Source organism: Oryx dammah, unplaced genomic scaffold, assembly GCF_014754425.2.
Source record: "Oryx dammah isolate SB20612 unplaced genomic scaffold, SCBI_Odam_1.1 HiC_scaffold_25, whole genome shotgun sequence".
NCBI classification, from domain to species: domain Eukaryota; kingdom Metazoa; phylum Chordata; class Mammalia; order Artiodactyla; family Bovidae; genus Oryx; species Oryx dammah.
This window is the reverse complement of record NW_024070209.1, coordinates 2,898,533-2,913,120: the sequence shown is the minus strand read 5'-3', so window position 1 is coordinate 2,913,120 and position 14,588 is coordinate 2,898,533. Positions and strand designations below refer to the sequence as shown.

At 54.9% G+C, this 14,588-nt stretch overlaps 1 protein-coding gene across 1 annotated transcript in view; it reads left to right on the top strand.

Annotated features, from left to right (window-relative positions):
• FAM178B (family with sequence similarity 178 member B) overlaps positions 1–14,588 on the top strand; it is a 101,804-nt gene that overhangs the window by 9,422 nt on the left and 77,794 nt on the right. The window contains exons 5-7 of the mRNA XM_040224797.1: positions 904–1,056; positions 9,556–9,661; positions 13,251–13,335. Coding sequence (XP_040080731.1) covers positions 904–1,056; positions 9,556–9,661; positions 13,251–13,335 — 344 coding nt within the window. The remainder of the gene's footprint in view (positions 1–903; positions 1,057–9,555; positions 9,662–13,250; positions 13,336–14,588) is intronic.

Genomic DNA, 14,588 nt, shown 5'->3' with positions numbered 1-14,588 from the left:
GTGTCAGATGTGTGCAGGCTGTTGTGTGCATGTCTGTGTACCTGCACCACACACACACACACACACACACACACACACACTCTTGCTGTTCTGTGGCTAGCTGTGTTCACCCTCTGCGTTCTGTGTAAAGGAGACCCTTCCATCCTGCATGGTGCTGCGACTGGCCCCATTTTGAGGGAGTCTTCACCTCCTGCCTTAGACACATCCCCATAGAGCTGGAATGTGTCCCCTCTTCTTCTGCCTGTTCCTTCCCTATCCATGGGACCTAGCTCTGATTCACTAAATGACTCTCAGAGTAGCGCTGGCCTGGGCCCCTGCATTTCCCAGGCTCCCTGGGGAGTCCTCCTGCTCACGAGGCCTTGAGGATGCTGCTCAGAGAAAGAGCCCTGACCCCCACATCATGCTCCCCGGCGTGCCGCACCCACCCAGGGCTTCTCTCCCAAGCCTCTCCCCGCGCCGTGTGGCTGCTCTGGGGCCGGTCCACTTGCTGGAGGGCCTCGCTGTGATCCCCTTACACTTGTCCTGGCCGAGCATGGGCAGCCCACGCCTGCCTCATCCTTGAGCATCTGGCACCTGCACTTGTGGGCACACAGTGGACAATGGACCACGAGTGGGGCAGGATTGGGGATCAGGACTTCTGGCTCCTGCACTAAGGCCCTGAGAGAGGGGTTGGGGTCCGACAGGGCGTGGGAGAGGAGAGAGCCCCTTTGTCTACATCTGGCGGCTCTCCCTCCGTCAGCAGGTGGCGCTGTGCCCCCGGTCTGGTCCCCACTGGGCGGGGGTGGGGTGGGGGGGGTGGGCTGCGGGGAGGGGGCTGCCGTCTGGCCTTCCCTGGCCTCCCTCCAGACTACAGACAAGGTGCGCCTGCTGATGCCCGGCTCCCCCTGCCCCTTCATTTGCCAGGAAGCTGGTGGAGACGTTCTCCGTGCCGCTGCAGGTCATCCCAGCAGTGCATCCGGGTGAGACCGTGTTTCTCCCCAGGCGCCACCCCCTGCCCTGCATCCTGGACAGTTCACAGCTGAAGCCGCGGAGCGCCCTGGAAAAGCTGTTCCTCAGGTAAACATCTGTGCGGCTTGACCAGGCCCCTTCCTCGAGGAACCCAGTGGCGAGGACCACCCCAGAGGAGGCCGTCGGAAGTTGTGTTCTGCCAGTGTGGGTAGTCAGCCTTTAGGGAAACGCGCAGTACACACATGTCTGCTTATGGTATTTTCTTCATTAATTTAGATGTATAGCCTTCACAGAATCTTCCGCTGTAGCAGATACTCGACATCCGTTATGTGCTGCCTTTTCCTCCCCCATGGCCCCGTCGCATGGTCAGACTCATCGCACATGCCTTTGGGGTTATTGTCTCCATCAACACTGGAGCTGCTGTCCTGGCCGTCCAGCAGTTTCCCAGGGCCTGTCATCCCCTCCTCTCTTCCTCCTGGAAAGTTTGTCCCCGGCCACAAGGACAGCTCAGCATAACGTCAGGACAGCTGCCCTGGTCCTCGTCTTGGTGGGACTTGTTCACAGGCATTATCACATAACCCGTGACTATGTTTGATTTTTTTAGGGGATTTTTGAAAACTTTACCACAATAACATGCAACTCTTGCGGTGGTGAGTTCACATGTTTAAGAATAAGAGCGACAAAGCCTGCAGGATTCAAGCTATTGGCCCTCCACTGCGGGCTGGCACCCTGCTGGGCCCCGGCCACTTGGGAGATGAAGCTGAGACCACTTGACCTCTCCCCCACCCAGCCCATAAGGCACGTGGAGGTTAGGGACACATTAGGACTTGAACACAAGAAGCTTGTTCTCTTTTCCGGCTAGCCCATCTTATTTTATAACAGAAAAATAGTAGTGCTTTGATGTGTTTCCTTTAAAGTTTTTTATCGTGGAAAGTTTCAAACACACATAGAAGTAAAGGGTATCTATGTGTACCTACCAGTCAACATCAGTTATCGACTCAGAGCCAGTCTTGGCTCTTCCATACACCTGCCCACTCACCCTGTCCCCTCAAGATCAGCTTAAGCAAGTCCCAGACACATACAGCTCCTTTAAGTCCTTTAATCCGGGTCTCCGAAATACTATCTTTAGACATAACTTCAATACATTATTACGCTTAAAGAATATAGACGTGTCTTAATATCATTAATATTGATCAGCATTCAGATTTCTGTGATTGCTTTCTAAGTATTTTTTTATATATATGTTGTTGAAAGAAGAATCTACATATAAGGCCCAGATGTTGCAATCAGACCAAGTAATGTTAATGTTGAAATTACACCTCACATGTCACTGATGCCCGACATATTTAACCGTCTTCTTCATTTTTCTCCACATGTAGGTGGTCTCCAGCTTCCCCCCATAGTAAACAGTGTGGTAGAGAGTGTCTTTATACAGAAACATTTGTCAGCAGTTCTGGAATAGATCTGTGGATGTGATGTGAGATGACTGGGTCTTAGGGTATGAACATTGGTAAAGTTTCCCATTGCCAAATTGAAAAAATATCTTAGGGATTTCCCTGGTGGTCCAGTGGCTAAGACTCCAGGCTCTCAGTGCAGGGGCCCCTGGTTTGATCCCCGGTCAGGGAACTAAATCCCACATGTTGCAACTAAAGATCCTGCATGCCACAACTAAAGCCCAAGGCAGCCAAATAAATAAAGGTTTTTTAAAAAGCAAATATCTCTCATAAAGAGATGATGAAAGGGGGGCAGGGGAAGGGATGAAGGGAAAGTAGACAGACAGTGGACCCAGGGGACGCACAGGGACAGAGGCGCGGCTGGACAGGGAGGACATGAGAGGGGAGAGGCAGGTGGCTTCCTGAGCTGTTTCTCCTCGGGATTTGGTGCCAACGGCAGGTTTTCTGTCCCGGGCTGGATGGCGGGCAGCGAGTGTTTGACAGAGGAGATGGCCTGTGGAGTGGTGGCCTGGGATCAGAGCAGCTGTGCCAAATGGGGCCAGGTGGCCGGCCAGCCTCCTGGAGCGGAGAGTCCAGACCTCCTCCCTCAAGGTTGCTAACAAAGCAGAGCGGAGATGGGGCCTGGGACAGGAATGTCCGTGCCCTGCCCGAGGCCAGGTCAGGGGACGCCTGCCAGGCGCTGGGGAAGGGCCACTTCCTGAAGGTCGCCCTTTAGCTTGCGGGTCATCCTTCATTTCCTCTTTGTGCTGAAGACCTCAAGTCGAGACAGACAGTGGGAATTACTAGCCATTCAATAATTAGTGCATTGTGGGCAGCCGGAAATGCGAGGATGGAGGAAGAAGAAAAGGTTACTTCATCTCTCAAAGAGCAGTATGGTTCGGTTTCTCACCTTTCAGAAAGTGAACTCACTTTGTGAGATTTCAGGTGACTTTCAGTCTCTTCATTAGACTCCTCTGTATTTTCACACTTTCTGTAATCATTACTGGTTTGGGGGGAGAATGAATACAGTTTTAAAAAATCACTTCTTGGGCTTGCATGCTGGCTCAGTGGTAAAGGATCTGCCTACCAATGCAGGGGATGCAGGTTCGATCCCTGGAAGTTCCCCTGGAGAAGGAAATGGCTACCCACTCCAAAGATCTTGCCTGCGAAATCCCATGGACAGAGGAGCCTAACGGGATAGAGTCCGTGGGGCTGCAAAGAGTCAGACACGACTCAACCCTGAACGAACGAAAGGTATACAAAAGTGAAAAATCACTTCTTGAAGTAGATTCACCTCTGTGTGCTGTCTGGTGAAGAGGGATGTTATCTTTCTTTCCTGTGTACAGAGTGGGAAATATTGGCACAGAATAAACCAGCAGTTCATCTCAAAGCAAGGCCAGGCAGTCTCGGTGTCTAAACCAGCCCTGGTCCTCCCGGGTTGGTTTACGTGCGCCTCTCCTCCCTGAGTAGAGGAGTATGTCAAGGCTGTGTATTGTTACCCTGCTTATTTAACTTCTATGCAGAGGACATCATGAGAAACGCTGGGCTAGAAGAAACACAAGCTGGAATCAAGATTGCCGGGAGAAATATCAATAACCTCAGATATGCAGATGACACCACCCTTAAGGCAGAAAATGAAGAAGAACTAAAGAGCCTCTTGATGAAACTGAAAGAGGAGAGTGAAAAAGCTGGTTTAAAGCTCAACATTCAGAAAACTAAGATCATGGTATCCGGTCCCGTCACTTCATGGCAAATAGATGGGGAAACAGTGGCTGAGTTTATTTTGGGGGGCTCCAAAATCACTGCAGATGGTGATTGCAGCCATGAAATTAAAAGACGCTTGCTCCTTGGAAAGAAAGTTATAACCAACCTAGGCAGCATATTAAAAAGCAGAGACATTACTTTGTCAACAAAGGTCCGTCTAGTCAAGGCTATGGTTTTTCCAGTGGTCATGTATGGATGTGAGAGTTGGACTATAAAGAAAGCTGAGCGCCGAAGAATTGATGCTTTTGAACTGTGGTGTTGGAGAAGACTCTTGAGAGTCCCTTGGACTGCACGGAGATCCAACCAGTCCATCCTAAAGGAGATCGGTCCTGGGTGTTCTTTGAAGAACTGATTTGGAAGCTGAAACTCCAATACTTTGGCCACCTGATGCGAAGAGCTGACTCATTTGAAAAGACCTTGATGCTGGGAAAGATTGAGGGCAGGAGAAGAAGGGGACGACAGAGGATAAGATGGTTGGATGACATCACCGACTCAATGGATATGAGTTTGGGTAAACTCTGGGAGTTGGTGATGGACAGGGAGGCCTGGCGTGCAGTGGTTCATGGGGTCGCAAAGAGTCGGACGCAACTGAGCGACTGGACTGAACTGAACTGAACTCCTCCCTGAACTGCAGCTATAGGACCGGAGGTGGCCTGGACCATCCTCTTTGATTTGTTACCCTGCTGGACGTGTGACCTCAGGTCACTTCCCTGAGACCAAAGTCACATGCTGCTGTGACAGAAGCTGGTACGGGGCGGGGGAGTGGGGGAGGGGAGGAGGAGGGTGGATGAACTCTTTCCTCCTCCCCTGACAGCAGTTTATCGGGAAATCCAAGCCTCGTGACAGGGCCTAGGGCAGCTAGTGCCCCAGGGCAGCTCTAAGACAGAAACCAGTGCCTCAGGGGTGGAGCTTGCCCGCTGAAGCGCCCTGGGTCCTCCCTTTTCCCCACACTCCCCCCATTGTGTTTGGGGGTGTCAGGACCCACGTTTGTCCTCTGGGTGCACCTGCAGTTTACAGTTTGTTCTCAGGACACCGGAAGCACCAGTGGGGACTTTCCTCGGCAATGGCCTCAGCAGGCTGGGGCAGCATGGGTCCAAGTTCAGTGATGTAAATGGTGCTCAGGCATCAGACCTCCCTGAGGCCCAGGCCCCAGCTCCCGTTTTGCCAAGACCTCTTTCTGTCGTCTTCCTGGCAGGCAGGGGAAGACCGGGTGAAATAAATCCAGCGGTCCCAGAGCAGGGGCAGCATTCAGCCGTCCCGCTGCCTGTACTTGTCCCCAAATCCAGAGCAAGTGAGAGTAGCCCTCCAGGCAGTTGCTAGGATCCCTGGGCTTTGGACCAGAGGGGCTCTCACTGATTTTTTTTTTAATCTTTTTTACAAGATGCTTTATGTATTTGGGGCTGTGCTGGGTCTTCGTTGCCACACTCAGGCTTTCTGCAGTCACAGTGCTCAGGATTCTGTTTGCGGTGGCTTCTCTTGCTGGGGAGCGCGGGGCTCTAGGGCGCACGGGTTCAGCAGTTGTGGCGCGCGGCTTAGTTGCTCCGTGGCTCACAGCATCTTCCTGGACCAGAGAGCGAACCCATGTCCCCGGCACTGGCAGGTGGACTGTTAACCATTGGACCACAGGGAAGCCCTCCGCTCGCTGATCTTTACACGAAAGAAAAAGAAGAGCACCGGGACCCTTACTGGTGGCTGGTCTCACTCGGTGTTTCACTGAAGCTTTAGTCTTAGTAGCCTGGCAAAGGCGCAGAAACTGATGCCCTGTAAATAATGACACTCGGTGTTTATCCTTCTGCAGTCCAAGGGACTCTCAAGAGTCTTCTTGGGATTCCCGAGGCATTTAGAGACTTTGCCCCCTGGGACTGCTGCCCGTAAACTAGACCAGAGATGGGGGCTGGGAGATCCTGAGTTGGGCCTTATCAGGAACACACAGTCCAAGCAGAAGATCAGAATTCCGCCAGGATCCCAGCATGCTGACTGAGGCTGGGGTCTTTGTTCTGTGTGATTCCCCCTTCTTGCTGATCCTCTTGCCACCCCGCACCCTGTCTTCCTTCCTTCTTTTCCCACTGCCCTGTGTCCTTGCCCCCAAGGCTGGAGATCAGCACATTCTGACCGTGGCCACTCCTTGTGGGAGTGGGGCCCTCCCCTCCCTGGATCCTCAGGGCTGGCAGCCGGGGCTTTACGCCCAGCTGGGCCTGAGCAGTATCTGCCTCCAAGAGCAGGCTCTGCTCCTCCCTGCTCGCCCCATGGCATGCTGACATTCTCAGGATAACTTCCAACCTTGGCGGTGGCTTTGTCACAGGCACAGGCACCCACTCGGACTCCGTGTCAGCATTCTCAGTTTGCTAGGGATTTTTTTATACATCTAACCCTTATGACAGAAAGTGAAGAGGAACCAAAAAGCCTCTTGAGGAAAGTGAAAGAGGAGAGTGAAAAAGTTGGCTTAAAGCTCAACATTCAGAAAACGAAGATCATGGCATCTGGTCCCATCACTTCATGGGAAATAGATGGAGAAACAGTGGAAACAGTGTCAGACTTTATTTGGGGGGGCTCCCAAATCACTGCAGATGGTGATTGCAGCCATGAAATCAAAAGACGCTTACTCTTTGGAAGGAAAGTTATGACCAACTTAGACAGCATATTCAAAAGCAGAGATATTACTTTGCCAACAAAGGTCCATCTAGTCAAGGCTATGGTTTTTCCAGTGGTCATGAATGGATGTGAGAGTTGGACTGTGAAGAAAGCTGAGCGCCAAAGAACTGATGCTTTTGAACTGTGGTGTTGGAGAAGACTCTTGAGAGTCCCTTGGACTGCAAGGAGATCCAACCAGTCCATTCTAAAGGAGATCAATCCTGAGTGTTCATTGGGAGGACTGATGCTGAAGCTGAAACTTCAATACTTTGGCCACCTCATGGGAAGAGTTGACTCATTGGAAAAGACTCTGATGCTGGGAGGGATTGGAGGCAGGAGGAGAAGGAGACGACAGAGGATGAGACGGCTGGATGGCATCACCGACTCGATGGACCTGAGTTTGGGTGAATTTCAGGAGTTGGTGATGGACAGGGAGGCCTGGTGTGCTGCAATTCTTGGGTTCACAAAAAGTCGGACATGACTGAGCAACTGAACTGAACTGAACCGCAGTGGATTCCGTAACCCGCTCACTTTCTCCCCCTGGGGCCTCCCCACTTGCAGACCGTTCTCCTCCCTCGGATCAGGGTGGTCTGTGCCTGCCAGGCCTCTCCCTGCCTTTCCACCAAGCAGGAGGTTCCTCCTGCCATCTCTCTGTCCTTCCCCTGAAGGGTGGCAGGGCTTTCGGTCCAGCCAAGGAAAGGCAGCAGTGCCCTTTCACCGAGCACACTCACAAGGAGATTGCTCGCATCTCGCCTAGCTGAATTCTTTGACAGCTATTTGCTCGCAGGCATGGCTGAACCGTGTCCTTTGCTGCCTATCTCTGACCCCTGGTCCTACATACCAAGCCTGGCGCAGCAGCAGTGAACCCCGAGGCAGACTGATCCTTCCTCTGGCAGAGACTGCCCTGCCAAGTGTGTAGCAGAAGGGAGACATCGTCAACCAAGAGGCGTCTCTCCCTCTGAGCAGCAGTTGGAAATGTGTTGATCTGAGCCGACAGGGGCTTGTAGAATCCATTCCCCTACAGAGAAGCTGGCGGGTGCCCCCTGAGCAGAATGCCAGAGCCAGCATCATGTCCCTGGAGCGCCAGCCTCCTTCCACATGGCCCCCAGCCAGGCCCTGCCAATCTGTGAGGTCCTCCAGACATGGCTGGCTTGGCTGTTGTCTGCATTTGGGGGGCTGTGCATGAGCCACACAGGCATCGCTGGGGTCAGCACATGAAAGTGGCTGTGTGACTGAGCATGTGGGGCAGAAATGGCGTGTGCCAGCAGCCCTGGGGTGCACACGTGTTTGTATGTACAAATAAAGGTCTGTTTTAGAACGGTCAGCTTCACAAACACGGGAACAAAGCTGCTTTCTCCTCTGAACTTAAATGATTTGGAGGGGGGGTGGGGGGGACACAATTTGTAAATTGCCTGGATATACTCAAAGAGACAGCAACTTGGCTTGGAGGAGCATCTTTGTTTTGGAGCATTCTGTTCCTGGCAGATTAAAATATGATGTCCTTTTTAAAAAGGAGGAGGAGGAGGGTGGGCCGACCGAGGAAATTTCTATCTAGAGTCATGACTTTAAATGCCGTCCGAAATGTTCTTCGCCTGGATTTGGTTGTTAAAAAAAGAAGAATGGACATGAAGTTAACGGTTTCATTTATCTGGAATCCTTATTAATTGCTTTTAGGACATTATCTAGAAAGAGAGTTAGAGGCATTCACCAGACTCAGAGTATTAGGCTGTTGTTATTCAGTCGCTAAGTCGTGTTGGACTCCGTGACTCCATGGACTTCAGCATGCCAGTCTTCCCTGTCCTCCAGGGAGGATCCAACCCCAAACCCAACTTCCCTAGAATGCCAGGAGTACAGGAGGGAGTGAAGTCCAGCACCTTCCACCAGAGGCCCGAAAATCACATGAAATACATATCGACTCCTCGTCCAGGGATCTGGGGTCCCATGGGTCCAGATGATCTCCCAGGGTGACAGTGAGCTCAAAGCAGAGCTCCTCCGCACGCCAGCAGCTCAGGGCAGAAGGGTGAGGCCTGACAGCCCGCCATGAAATCATGGCCCCAGAAGCACGGGCCCCCCCCCCCCGACCCCTCACCCCCGGTCAAGACCCTCGCTGTTCACATGGTTTCCCAAGACCCCTCTGCCACCCTCAGTTATTTCCTTCCCCAGATCTCCCAGTCCTGGGCCCCTGTCTGTTCTTTTCCCGTCTTCTCAGGTGTCCCCTTTGTTTTGGAAAAACACAAGATGGGGCAGACATGCTCTGTGTAACTGGACCCAGACGCTGGCCCCACAGCGGGTAATCCTCTCCCCCGGCTACAGCCAGGCTAAGAGGCGAGGCTCCCGGGCACGCTGCTCCTCACAGCCCAGACCCTTCTCAAAACTGGTCAGCACCTCAGTTTCCCGCTCCATCACGCAGGAAAAACAAACTGTGCTCCCCAGCCCTGTGCGTAAAACTCTGAGAGGGGAATTTCCCTGGCGCTTCCCCTGCCAGGCACCCGGGTTGTAGCCCTGGCGGGGAGACCAAGCCTGGCAGGGTGCTGCCAAAAAAAAAAAAAAAAGCAAACGACATTGTGAGACGTGTTCGTGGACAGCAGATGATTCTGAATGGCGCTGTGGGTTGTTTTCTGTTCCAGCAGCTGCCTGCCCTGAGCGTCTTTGTCCAGAGCGGTGACCGCTTCTAGGCCCGGGGAAGCTGAAATCCGGACGCCCCCGCTCAGCCTCGCTGAGAGGGTCACGGAGGAGGGTCGCCTCCCTGACCTCCCGCTCTGTCCTTCTGCCCCCGCAGCTCGTCGCCGGCCCGGCAGCTCACCTTCCTGCGCCAGGGCCTCCTGAGCAACGTCTACCTGCCCATGGGCGACCGCCCCATGCCCCTGCTCCGGTGGCTGTTACAGGTGAGGACCACGACTGCCGCCAGGTGGCGGGAGCGAGCCGGCCCAGCACCCGGGGGAGGGCCGCTGGCCGGCGGGGTGGGACTCCCATCCTCCAGCCCGTGGGGCTGCTGGGTTGGTCCTCGCTGAGGCTGGAGAAGGGAGGGAGACTTGTAGTGATGGAGTCAGGAAGGTGCAGGCACCGGCCTGTAGCCTCACGCCGGGACCCCCCAGCGCGTGTGCCTTGCAGGGTGTTGCCTCTCTCTGATTCCCGCTCAACAGGTGCTCCCATTGCGTGCAGGCTGTTCTCCAGGCTCCTGGTCTGGGCCCTCGTCCCGCTGCAAGGCAGCGGCCTTGCAGGTGTGAAGGCCCTCGTAGATCTGGAGCTGGGGTGCTTGCTGTGGAGTTGTGGGTCAGCTGGAAAAGCCTAGAACAGCTGCTGACTACCCCCCCCCCTTCCTTTCTGGTCACTGCCAGAACATTTTGCCTTGGCTGAACATGCTTTCTGCCCTAGGCTCAGAACCCTCACATGGAGAAAGACAGTGAGGAGAAGCCAGCAGGGAAAGCCCAGGCACCAGCTGCTGGGATCTGAATGCAGGGCACGGGGATGAGGCCTTGGCCCCCACCCCGGACCATCTCTGCCAGGGACAGCAGGTCCCAAGCTCCAGCTGGTCTCATTCCTGCCAGTTGGAGCCTAGACCCCAGCTGTAAATTAGACCCGCCTTGCGAGGTGGATCGTTCTTGGGACTCCTCGGCCTCGGCAGACTGGCTGCCTTCCAGAAACAGCCCTCCAGTTCTCTCTCCTTCCCACTGGGGTCCTTCCCCGTTGCCCTCCCTGCCACTCCCCCGGGCCCCGGGTGACACGGGACCGAGTGGCCATTCTTCCCTGTCCTGTCAGCGCAGCTTCTCTGCCTGCACAGCACACGGCAGACACAGCCGGTCTGAGATGCTGGCCACAGAGGGTCCTTGTGCGACCCTGGCACCGCATGGAGTGCACGAGCCCCGCCTGGTCTCTTCCCAGCCTCTGTCGCCTGTGGGGGGAGGGGTGCGGCAGCAGAGGACCCCCAGCCCTGCGTCTCCGCCCAGTACTGTGTGACGTGGGCCATCATTTAACAGCAGCTCTGTGTCTCCGTCTCTCACTCGGTAAACTGGGCTCAGCAATCTGGCCTGAAGGTTGAATGGGGAACTCCCGTGGCCTGCCTTGTCCTTCTGGTCCTGCCCGCTGCTCTGTTCAGGGCCTGGACACCATCCGGAAGGAATGGTGTCAACCCAGAGGTCAGGCTCTCCATCTTCAGGAAGGAGAAACAAAAGCTGAAGTCGGATCCATGCAAGGGGTGCACTTGGCCTTGGGGACGTCTTCTCGGGAAGACCCTGCCCAACATCTCTATCTCTGGAGGGAAAGAAGGAGCAAGGCGTTGATGTCTGCCACTCACGTGACCACCCCACAGGCCTTAGGGTGGGCTCTGACGCTTCACTTCCGAGGTTTAGGTTCTCTTGCCGCTTGGAACTTCTCTTCCCACAGCAGCAGTAGCACTTGTTCTCTCGCGGACCTTGGCTGAGGACTGGCTGCGTGCTGAGCTGCAGGGACAGAAAGATTCTGGCAGCGGTGACCCAGGTGTCCACTGAGGGCTTCCCCGGTGGCGCAGTGGTGAAGAATCCACCTGCCAATGCAGGAGACTAGGGTTCCATCCCCGGGTTGGGAAGATCCCCTGGAAGAGGAAATGGCAACCCACTCCAGTGTTCTTGCCTGGAGAATCCCCGTGGACAGAGGAGCCTGGCAGGCTATGGTCCATGGGGTCTCAAAGAGTCGGACACAACTGAATGATTGGCATGCACACACACATCCCAGGTATACACGGCTCCCTGTACTTCACGCTGTTGGTGAGGACTCCAGTTCAGAGAAGCACAAATCCATGGGGGATCCCCGAAGGTGCTGGGGCCCTCCTGTAAAGCTGCAGGGGTGATTCGTGGGATCCAAGGGCTGGAACAGCGCTGGGCCTCACAGGAGCTGGAATCACACTGGAGAGAGGTCAGGATCTTAGGACAGACATCAGCTTCTCTCTATGCCCCAGGCTCTCCATGGTCAAATAAACCCCCAGGAAGAAGAGTTAATTGGCCTATGGGGGGTTAAGGGACCACCCCCAAGCAAAGGCAGCTAGGGGAGCAGGGCCACAGGGCTGCTGAGGGCCCGCACACATACCTGGGATTAATTATACGGTCAGAGGTTGGGGGGATAGACTTCTCCAACCCTGCTCCCTCAACTGCATCTCCAGAAGGGCCATCCTGAGTCCCCATGGGAACCAGTTCCTGCTGCCTGCCGGCCTCCCTGCTCCCGGGGCTTCGGCGGGATGAACAGTGGGTACTGGGGGAGTAGGCTTCAGCCTTGCATGCGTGCTCAGTGACTTCAGTTGTGTTCGACTCTTTGCGCCCCTGTGGACTATAGCCCACCAAGCTCCTCTGTCCATGGGATTCTCCAGGCAAAAATACTGGAGTGCCATCCTCCAGGGGAACCTTCCCAACGCAGGAATGGAACCCGTGTCTCCCGCACTGTAGGTGGATTCTTTACCGACTGAGCCACCTGGGAAGCTCAGGCTTCAGCTTTAGTGCTCACCAGTTATGTCAGCTCGTCCTCGGAGCTCTAGAGTAGACTTCCCAGGTGAGCCTTGGAGGCCAAAACCTGGAAGCATATGCCATCACTGAATTCACGTTCTTGTTGGGGAGTGATCGTGTGTTTAGCTATGAAGAAGTTAGGAGAGGAAGAGGGAGGCAGAGTTTTGATGTCTTAGATCTCTTGGAAGCAGACAGCTGCAGCTGTGAGGGAGGGAGGCAGCAGGCGGGGGCAGAGAGGGAAGCTGAGGAGCAAAGCTAATGCAAGAGAGGTCACGGCTGGTCCTGGGCGGTGGCGGGGCAGGGGCCCTGGAACTGGGATTACTCTTCCGAGTTGTCCCAGTTGAGGCACGGGTTCTGGCCTTGGGGCCCCTGCATTGGCCAGTTATCAGAGGAAGACTGCACTGGCAGGGAAGGCGTGACCTTGAGTGATTTGAGTGAGGGACTCTCGTTAGACTCAGCTCAGGGCCCTCGGCTAACAGTACTGCCCAGCCCTTAGGGATGGGAGCCCTGGTCCTGAAAGGTCTCTGCAGAGTCAGAGGTCACCCATGCCTGTGAGATAAGGCGCTGACCTGGAAGCCGTGTGAGGCTCACGAAGAGGAGCCAGCCTGACCTTGTCCAGCTTACTGTAGTTATTGCTTCTGAGCTCTTTCTCTTCCCTACACGGGTGCCTGCCCTGAGGGGCATGGCTGGGGCCTCAGGGCGTGAGCGGCAAAAGGAACAAGACTCCCACACAGGGAGGTGGACAGAGTAGGAGATGTCAAGTCACCTAGACCTGGGATTGAATCCTGGCTTTGCTCCTTACTTGCTGGGACCCTGGGGAAGTTGCTTGACATCTCTGAGCTTAGTTTCATCATCAGTAAAGTGGCAGTAAGGATAGTATCTTTCTACCATGTGGATTTGTAAGCATTAAATGGGACTTGTTTAATATGTAATAAAGGTTTACTACTGTTACTCCATAGTGATGACCCAACTAACTTGTTTTTCTTTTTTTTTCTCCTCTTAGCTGCTGACATGGCCTCCAGAAACTTCTTCGAGAGCCTTTGGTCTCCTGTGGGACCTCAGCCTGGACGGGCTCTTCCGTCAGTCCGGTTAGTGCCTGACAGAAGTGCAGGGTGGCAACTTGCACTCTGGGCACCCAAGCTGGGGAGCCCCCCCAGTGCCTAGCTCTCGGCGCCCCCCGCCCCGCCCCCAGTCCAGCACGCAGGCAGGTGCTGGTGGGGGTGTTGTGTCACTGCAGGGACATGTAGACATGAGGCCCTCTCGGGCTCTGGCTCCACCGTTAGGAAAAAGCTGAGCCAACAGGCTTCTTGCCACCTTATCTGGCCTCAGAATCACATCACGGGGGCCAAGTCCAGGCTGACTTCACAACCTTAGGATCCCAGAACAGTCTGGAAGGGGGGTTCTCTGGACTTATGGGGACAGCTGGCCTCCAGTTTCTGACTGAGAGCACCAGTTTGCTTGGGAGGGTTGCAGGAGCCTCTGCATCGAATCAGGGAAGCTCTCTGAGTTGGAGTCACCAAGGTGGGGGGTGGTTCCTGAAGCAGAGCTCCCAGCAGCAGCCCTCCTCAGTTCCCGGGGCATCGGCGGAGCCCCAAAGTTTGGACTGGGCTGAGGGGAGAGCCTTGAGTCTGTACCTCGGTCCTGACATGTAAGGCGTTTTTATACTCCTAAGATGTTCGGAGTGCACAGACGCAATTAATTTCCCCTTTAGTGACTGCACCTTTCCCTGCCTGTCATCATTTGGTGCCTGAACCTAGACAGTTTGGCACCAAAAAATATCATGTAACCTATTGAAAGTTGCTTACGGCAGACAGAGAGAGGGACTCACAGGTGTCCAGACCTCGCCCTTGCCCACCAGCTGCAGTCCACCCACACTCCCACTAAAACACGGGAGCACCGAGCTCTGAAGGCCGAGGTTATAGACCCACGACGCGCCGTTAACCACCCCTCACCCCACCCCCAGCGGCCACCAGCCCTTTGGATTTCTGCCTCTGTGCCTCCCCTCCTGGAGTTGGCTGAGCTGGGAGCCATCTGTCAGATGAGAGCATTCCAGGCTCCTCTGGCTCCCCCACGCCCCACCCCCACGCCTGGGACCCCTCTCACTGAGGTCCTTTGAATAGCGCCAGTCTCAGCCTCCTCTGCCTTTACATAACCTCTGCCCCTGCAGTCCTGGCTGCCCTCTCGAGCCCCTGGGGCCGCCTCTGCGGCTGGCCTGCCCTTTTGGGGAACAGAGGCCTCCCTTGTCCCACTCTTCTCCTCCGTGCAGTGGTATGTGTCCCCTCAGAGGCAGAGGGGGCGTCCCATTCCTCTGTTTCTTGGCCACATTGTCTCTGATTCGCCC